General features: G+C 45.6%; 1 protein-coding gene across 1 annotated transcript in view; it reads left to right on the top strand.

Annotated features, from left to right (window-relative positions):
• Positions 1–232: 232 nt before the first annotated feature.
• Positions 233–9,405, top strand: part of USP12 (ubiquitin specific peptidase 12) — a 96,157-nt gene continuing 86,984 nt past the window's right edge. The window contains exon 1 of the mRNA XM_056561798.1: positions 233–386. Coding sequence (XP_056417773.1) covers positions 339–386 — 48 coding nt within the window. The 5' untranslated portion in view covers positions 233–338. The remainder of the gene's footprint in view (positions 387–9,405) is intronic.

The following is a 9,405-nucleotide window of genomic DNA, read 5'->3' as shown; positions in this document are numbered from 1 at the left end:
GTACAGGGTGTATATAGTGTAGTTGTACAGGGGTGTGTGTATATATATATATATATATATATATATATATATATATATATATATATATATATATATATAGTGCTGTCGCACACGACTCCCTCATACACTGTAGCTGCACAGGGGCCTCTGCCCACACTCTATGACCACATTCACACTGTAGGGCACACGGTGCGGTTCTGCCCCCGCACACACATGTACGGTCCCCGCCTTCCCGGTTGTCGGGGCTCCGCCCAGGCTGGTCGTGCCCGCGGGTGTCGGGAGTGCGCGGCTCCGGCCTGTCTGCTGGCAGTGATAGGGGTGAAGATGGCGCCGGGCGGATGGAAATCCTAATGACAGTCTCCAGGATCGCTTCTATCTGTACCATGGTGGGTGACCGGGGCCGGGCAGCAAGCTGTGCGGGGACAGGGCTGGGTGCAGGCGGGCAGTGCTGCGGAGAAGGGAGGGACGGAGTGCGGGCTCTGCGGGCTGGGGCTGTACGAGAGGCCGGGGATGCAGTGCGGCCTAGGGTAGCTGCCAGGCTGTGGGCAGTAATGTGAACGTGTGCGGAGCCTCCTGCCCTGTGACCACAGTTGGCACCCCGGGCCCCCAGGTAGGAGGCGGCAGGTGCCCACCTGTATGTGTATGACAGCGGCTGGCTGCAGTACACAGTGCATGCGGTTTTAGGAAGACAGCTGCGGTTTATGGTCACAGGTGCAGCAGGATAAGGTAAATGCACCAAAATGACACCCAATATGCAGTGCTTCCCAACCTGTGGGTGCAAAACTACAACTCCCAGCATGCATGACAGCCTCCAGATGTTATGGGCACGATGGTGAGTCAATGCCACCTTAAGCTAAGGCAGTGTTGTCCAACAAGTGTGCCTCCAGCTGTTGCAAAACTACAACTCCCAGCATGCATGACAGCCTCCAGATCTTATGGGCACAATGGTGAGTCAATGCCACCTTAAGCTAGGGCAGTGTTTTCCAACCAGTGTGCCTCCAGCTGTTGCAAAACTACAACTCCCAGCATGTATGACAGCCTCCAGATGTTATGGGCACGATGGTGAGTCAATGCCACCTTAAGCTAGGGCAGTGTTGTCCAACAAGTGTGCCTCCAGCTGTTGCAAAACTACAACTCCCAGCATGTATGACAGCCTCCAGATGTTATGGGCACGATGGTGAGTCAATGCCACCTTAAGCTAGGGCAGTGTTTTCCAACCAGTGTGCCTCCAGCTGTTGCAAAACTACAACTCCCAGCATGCATGACAGCCTCCAGATGTTATGGGCACGATGGTGAGTCAATGCCACCTTAAGCTAGGGCAGTGTTGTCCAACAAGTGTGCCTCCAGCTGTTGCAAAATTACAACTCCCAGCATGCATGACAGCCTCCAGATCTTATGGGCACGATGGGGAGTCAATGCCACCTTAAGCTAGGGCAGTGTTTTCCAACCAGTGTGCCTCCAGCTGTTGCAAAACTACAATACCCAGCATGCATGACAGCCTCCAGATGTTATGGGCACGATGGTGAGTCAATGCCACCTTAAGCTAGGGCAGTGTTTCCCAACAAGTGTGCCTCCAGCTGTTGCAAAACTACAACTCCCAGCATGCCCGGACAGCCAACGGCTGTCCGGCCATGATGGGAGTTGTAGTTTTGCAACAGCTGGAGGCACACATGTTGGGAAACACTGGGATAGGACTACCTGGTAACTGATCGTGCGGCATGAAGATCACCTTTTGGGGTAGAAAAATCGCATCTAATGATGGTCAGTGGGGTTTGCCTTGTGATTTGCGCCATGATGCAATCGCAGCGGCCCAAAAAAATTTAACCACGCTGTTGTGTGCGCCAAAAAAAAAAAACACCTGTTACCCTATAAAAATAACAATAAAAAATAAGATATGTCAATGGGAAATGGCCTAAGCCATATGGCGCGCGTTAACTTGTGGACCGCAATAACGTGGTGTGAATGCACCATTACAGCCAGACCGCAACTTTAATAAAGTCACATGATGGCGATGTTGCAAACAGGTCGCACAAATGTTTTGATTGCGACCATGGATTGCTGTCTCGTAACACTTGCCGCCATGTAGCCCTAGTGCGCTTCTTCCCGTTCGGTCTAATGATCAAATCTTTTGACATGTCTCTGGGATGTCAAAAGTTGTATTTTAAATGACGGGGACACTTTAAAGGGGTTATCCAGGAAAAAACTTTTTTTTTTATATATATATATATATATATATATATATAGTCAACTGGCTCCAGAAATGTAAACAATTTGTAAATTACTTCTATTAAAAAATCTTAATCCTTTCAGTACTTATGAGCTTCTGAAGTTAAGGTTGTTCTTTTCTGTCTAAATCCTCTCTGATGACACCTGTCTCGGGAAACGCCCAGTTTAGAAGCAAATCCCCATAGCAAACCTCTTCTAAATTGGGCGTTTCCCGAGACAGGTGTCATCAGAGAGGATTTAGACAGAAAAGAACAACCTTAACTTCAGAAGCTCATAAGTACTGAAAGGATTAAGATTTTTTAATAGAAGTAATTTACAAATCTGTTTAACTTTCTGGCACCAGTTGATTTAAAAAAAAGTTTTTCACCAGAGTACCCCTTTAAGTTTTATGGATTTTTGTTAGAGCAACTTTTTGGGTTTGGAGAATCAGTTGCGTGGCATTGCGCCTGTGCGCGCACCCAAAATAGCCCATTGTGATTATTGATGTATTATACACTCTGTCTCCCATTGCAACACACCACTAGGTTTTGGTTGTTCAAAGGCGCTTTGCGGTTTTAGGCTGCATTCACATCTCGTTTTTGCAATACGGTTCCCGTATCCGGTTTCAGTGAAAAAAACTTATGGAACCGTATGTATAGGCATTTCATTGAAAACTGTAGCATCCGGTTCTGTACGTTTTGCATCACTGACTGTTTTATCCTTTTTTTTTCCTGTACACAAAACCGTAGTCTACTACGGTTTCATGTCCGGGTGAAAAACCGGATACAACCCGTATTTTATTTTTTTTTTAAATGGTGGTCTATGGGAACCGTACAGAACCGTATGTGCGTAGAGTTCCATCTGGTTTGCACAATACGGTTTTGCAGTTTGCACAAACTTCTTCCCACAAATAGAACAAGAAGAACTTTTATTTAATTAAGGACAAACATAAAACCGTATCCGTTTTTTTTTCTAAAAACATATTAAACCGTATGCAACTGGGCATCCATTTTCAAACCGTAGAGAGGTCTATACAGTTGTAGACGGTTCGGTCTGGTTTTGAGATATGCGCTTTTTGTTGTTGTGTTTTTTTTTTTTTTTTTTTTTAACAAAAAACCTGATACGGGAACCGTATTGCAAAAATGAGATGTGAATGCAGCCTTAAGGGATAATCCAGGATTAGAGAAAACTGAGCTCACTACTGTCCCCAATTAGTGTGATATTGTAACTCTGTTCCATTGAAGTAAATGGAGTCAAGTTGTAATAACACACACATCCTGAGGACATATGTGGCGCTGCTTTTGGATGAAGCTTTGTCTTTCTATTCCTGGATAACCCCCTTTTTGGCTGTCTTCACACGTTGTGTCTTATTACCTCATGAGTTTTTACTTCAAATGGCCAAAATTGTTGTAAAATGACAATGGTAATTTGTGGTAAAACACAACAAAAATGCATATGTTAGGCGCAACGTGTGAGTACATCCTAAAAGGGGGGTTTTAAAACGATAACGTCCAGCAAAACTACAATTCCTAGCATGTCCGGGCCTACCGGGAGTTGTAGTTTTGCAACAGTTGGAGGCACACAGGTTGGAAAGCACTAGGATAGGGGATATCTTGATTATTGGCAGTGCGACTGCTTGGATCCCCATGCTATGAGTAAGGATGACTGGATCCGAAACACGTCAGTGGGGGTGCGTTTCTTCTGTGTTATATATACCCATGATTGTCCTGTTTCACGTTGCAAAGATGTTCGCATCCCCAGGCTGAATGGATCCTGTTCTCACAGCAGCTGTGTTACCAATGTAAACCTTCCTTTTGTAGGGATATCTGTCTGCATGTCACCATTTCCCGACAATCTTCCAAGTGCAAAATGTTCAGCTAAATATATAAAGGGGTATTCTGGTGAAAACATATCAACTGGTGCCAGAAAGTTAAACAGATTTGTAAATAATTTCTATTTAAACATCTTAATCCTTCCAGTACTTATCAGCTGCTGTATGCTCCAGAGGAAGTTGTGTAGTTCTTTCCAGTCTGACCAGAGTGCTCTCTGCTGACACCTCTGTCCGTGTCAGGAATTGTTCAGAGTAGGATAGGTTTGCAATGGGGATTTGCTCCTACTCTGGACAGTTCCTGACATGGGTGTCAGCAGAGAGCACTGTGGACACTGTGTTTCCACCAGAGTACCCCATTAAAGGAGAACTCCGGCGCGCACTTTTCTCATTTTATCCCGTCCGGGCTGCAAAATAAAAGAAAACACACTTTCTCTTACCTGCCAACGAGCCCCGGTGCTCCGGTACACTCCGGTACAGGTGTTCGGTCCCCGGGCTGTATGCTTCTTACTTCCTGTTAGTCCGGCACGTCACATGGAGCTTCAGCCTATCACCGGCCGCAGCGATGTCCCGCCTCACCTGGTGATAGGCTGAAGCTCCATGTGATGTGCCGGGCTAACCGGAAGTAAGATGAATACAGCCCGGGGACCGAACACCTGTACCGGAGCTCCGCGGGCTCGTTGGCAGGTAAGAGAAAGTGTGTTTTCTTTTATTTTGCAGCCCGGACGGGATAAAAGGAAAAAAGTGCGCACCGGACTAACTCCTTTAAGAGGAATATTAAATTGAGGGTCAGCTGGAACCAGACAAAAAAAACCCCAAAAAACGAGATCCCCTATAACCATGGGATAACTAATAAAGTGGGTCTGAAGTTTCTATTTTCTTATTGACTCCTAGCGAACTGCTGACATCTGCATTTTTTGCCACACTAAAATAAGTGAAAACATATATGGGGGGGTTTATGAAAACCTGTGTAGAGGAAAGGTTGACCAGTTGCCCGTAGCAACCAATCAGATTGCTGCTTAATTTTTTTAAAAGGCCTCTGAAGAATGAAAGAAGCGATCTGATTGGTTGCTATGGGCAACTGGTCAACCTTTCCTCTGCACAGGTTTTAATAAATCTCCCCCATAGTCTTAGGGCCCATGTACACTACAGAATTTCTGAACGAAATCCAGCCCAAAAATTTGACTTGGAAATGGTTTTCTTTTGCACCGTGGACACAATGGAATTTCCACAGTGGACACATCTATGGGCCAAATTCCGGTTCCAGCTTCACTCGAAGGAATTGACATTTCTGAGCGGTCCTAGCACCGGCATGTTCTGCCCACACCTGCTGTCTGCGGAATGTCTGCCTGGAAAACGTCATCATGTGAATCTAAAAGGATTATCCAGGAATGGAAGAACAGAATTCCAAAAACCCCACCACATCTGTCCTCAGGTTGTGTGTGGTATTAGGCTGGCCTAAACCGTATCCGAAACCGTAGTCATAGAGAATGCATTGTAAACCGTATTCCAAATGTTGTGTACGGTTGCATCCGTTTTGCCTCGGATACGGTTTTGCCGATTTTTCAACCGTAGGCAAAAACGCTGTCGACCACGTTTTTGCCTCCGGTTGGAAAACCGTATGCGAACCGTATGCGGTTGTTTTAACATTGTTGTCTATGAGAACCGTACGCAGAATTTCAGAATACGGTGGCACACGGTTTTTCTAATCTGTTTTTGGAGTTGACACATGCGCAGATTGGAATTTCAATAGAACAAAAGTAACTTTATTAAATTGCTGGAAAATTTATTCCAACAAAATAGCAAAACCGTTGGCAAAAACTGATGCAAACGGATAGAACCGTACGGGGAAAAACCGTATACGTTTTAAATTGGAGTCATACGGTTGTATACAGTTGCATACGGTTTTTGCCATACGTTTTTTAGCGGAAAACAGTCTACGGTAACCGTATTTGAAAAACGTGGTGTGAACCCAGCCTTACAGCTTGGCACCATTCACTTCAACGGAACGGAGCTGCAGAACCACACACAACCTGAGGACAAGGGTGGTGCGTTTCTATGTTGTTGAAGAAATCAGCTTTGTTTTTAAAGGGGTACTCCGCTGCTGTTCCGAACAATGGCGCCGGGAGCTTGTGATGTCATAGCCCAGCCCCTGCAATGTGAGTCTATGGGAGGGGGCGTGACGGCTGTCACGCCCCCTCCCATAGACTTGCATTGAGGGGGCGGGGCTATGACATCATGAAAGGGCGGGGCTATGACGTCACGAGCTGCCGACTCCAGCGTTTAGAATAGGTTGTTCCAAACGCTGAGCAGCGGAGTACCCCTTTAAGGCTGTGTTCACGCGATGGAATTTTTATGCGGAATTCCGCATGGACATTTTTGCAGTAGCAGAGTCCCATTGAGTTTATTCTTTCTGCGGGGTCCGCAAGGAAATGCATTGCTGTCCTAGAGCCCGCATATTCTGTCAGGCGCTTCACTGTCGGTGAATTATCCCTACCAGAACAAATAATGTACAGTAGGTAGATGTGAACAAAGTTTTTAAAATGTTTATTTTTTTATATATTTTTTTATTAATTTTTTTAAATGCAGTACGATTTTTGGTTGTTTTTCCTATTACAAATCATATCATATTCTTTTATCATGTAATCAAAGGATTTCTCTTCAAGGCGGGGTTCACACTTTGTATTTCACTGAGTAAAAATGCAGCAAAAGTGTTTTATTTTTATTTTTTAATGTATTTTTTATTTTATTTTATTTTTTACAAAACGTTACGTTCACACCAGCCTAAAGCTACGACACCTTGTAACCTGACGGTTTTTGTAAGGCTGCGTTCACACGGCCGTCTAGACCCGTCCCGTTCTTCTCCTGTCAAAAATAAAAACTGACTTTACAAAAAAAAACGACAATAACTGATGCAAACGGATGTTATCCATTTGGATCAGTTTGTATCCGTTATTGTTCAGTTAATAAACCAAAAAATATATCAATTTTTTTTTTGTTTTGCGCATGCTCAGAAGTAAAAATGGATCAAAAAAACGGATGCAAACGGGTGACATTAAAGGCTCATCCGTTATCCATAGACTTTAATGTAAAATTTACTGTATCAGTATTTTTTAAATTTATTTATTTATTTTTTTGGCGGAAGAAAAAATACTGCACGTGCCGTTTTTTCTGCCGTCAAAAAAAAATGGAAATGAGTGCAGACGGGTACAAACGGATGTAAACGGATTGTAAAAAAAAATCCCATTGACATGAATGGGATTTTTTTTTAAAGCCGTTTTTAATTCGTTTACAGCCTGCAAGAACGGAACCGGATAAAAAAAAAATAAAAAAGCGGGGACAGACGGCCGTGTGAACGCACCCTAAGTCCTCTGTGTGGCCTGTCAGTCGGGTTCATTCATACAGTACACATGGTTACACCGTGACTGGCGTGGGGGTGTAAGACCTAACACCGCTGAGGGAGCAGTTAGTGCAAAGGTCACTGGTGATACAATACTCGCCCCCTCCCGTCTGTGTGTTCTTGTGATTCAGGTGTCACAAGGTGTCATTATATACACTGGGACGAATGTTTGAGGAGTGCTACATCAGCCGATTTCTGCCCTTTCATTATACATTACAATCTATTAAACACATGCATGCTCCTCTTGGCTGAGTGTGTGTGTGTTCTGAATGGGAAGAGGCGGTTACTGGACACCCCTGGCCGCGGCTTATGTCCAGGGAGAATGAAAGAATTGTTTATGATGAATTCAACCCAATTCTTTCCATTGGACACTCTCGTATGAATTAGATCAGTGTTTCCCAACGAGTGTGCCTCCAGCTGTTGCAAAACTACAACTCCCAGCATGCGGGCATGCTGGGAGTTGTAGTTTTGCAACAGCTGGAGGCACACTCGTTGGGAAACACTGCATTAGATGGTTGGCTGAATGTAATGTGAGTGGCCATTTTTGTTAGCACTTATTCACACTGATGTTCCAGAACATTTTTGGACATGTCATAGTCCTGTCAAAAGTTTTGATCCCTCAGGGTCTGGGTGCTGAGACCCTCATGGATCAATAGAAGGAGTCGGGAGGAGAGCTCAGCTAAAGGCTTCTCCCCGCCCCTCCCCCCCCCCCACTTCTTTCTTTTTGCTGCAGCAGAGAGGTTCTATAGACCATGGAGCCCGCCTCCTGTGAGGAGAGTGACGGGGAGAAGCCTTTAGCTGAGCGCTTCTCCCGACTCCTTCTATTGATCCATGAGGGATCAAAACTTTTGACAGGACTATGACATGTCCAAAAATGTTCTTAAATTCTAGTAACACTTTAAGGGTCCATTCACACGGGTGGATTACCTGCAAAATTTCCGAAGCATATTTGCTGTCAAATATCCGCAGTATATTTTCCTACCATTGACTTCAATGGGTCCGAAGGAAAATCTTCAAATCTGCCTCTACTGAGGATTTTCTGCTGACCCATTGAAATTAATGGTAGTAAAATACGCTGCAGAAATTCCGCAGGTAATCCGTCCGTGTGAACGCACCCTAAAGGGGTATTCCAGGATTTTTTTTATGTGACTATGCTACAGGGGCTGTAAAGTTAGTGTAGTTCATAATATAGTGTCTGTACCTGTGTGTGATGGGGGTCTCGCAATTCTTCTGTTATTATCGCCCCAATATTTATTTTTAAGAGCCTCCAAAATTACTCACGTCTTGGGATTTCCCAGGTTGCGGTGCGTCAAGACTAGGGATCGACCGATTATCGGCCGATATTCACGATTTTGAACATTATCGGTATCGGCAATTACCTTGCCGATATGCAGATATTGCCCCGCCCCCCGGCCAGAGACCGCCGCCCCATTGCCTCCCCCATCCCCGGTTTTATAATTACCTGTTCCCGGGGTCCGCGCTACTTCTGGCTCCTGCGGCGTCCTGCGCTATTGCTGTGCGCTGCACAATGACAAGTGACGTCCTCAACGCGACATCACAGTCAGTGCGCACAGTGACCGCTCAGGATGCCGCCGGAGCCAGAAGTATCGCGAACCCCGGGAACAGGTAATTATAATACCGGGGATGGGGGAGGCAATGGGGCAGCGGCAGGGGGAGAGAAGCGGGTGGCGGCGGTGTCTGGACAGAGGATAGGCAGGGGGAGCAGCGGTGGTGGTTGGACTAGGGATATCCCCAGGACATGCAGGGGGAGAGAAGCAGGCGATGGTCTCTGGCCCCGGCAAAAGCTGCTGCAGTTCTTTTGATTTAAAGCGCCTGCTTTAAATCAGTGATCTGCAGCGGCTTCTGCGGGGCCGGGTGGGGGGGGGGGAAATAGCCGCATCGGCCCTAAAAAAAAAATCAATATCGGTCGATCCCTAGTCGAGACCTGACATCACTAGTCAGTTGTGCAAAG

This window comes from Hyla sarda, chromosome 2, assembly GCF_029499605.1.
Source record: "Hyla sarda isolate aHylSar1 chromosome 2, aHylSar1.hap1, whole genome shotgun sequence".
NCBI lineage: Eukaryota > Metazoa > Chordata > Amphibia > Anura > Hylidae > Hyla > Hyla sarda.
Note: the sequence above shows the minus strand (reverse complement) of the source record. Positions and strands in the feature narration are given on the sequence as shown.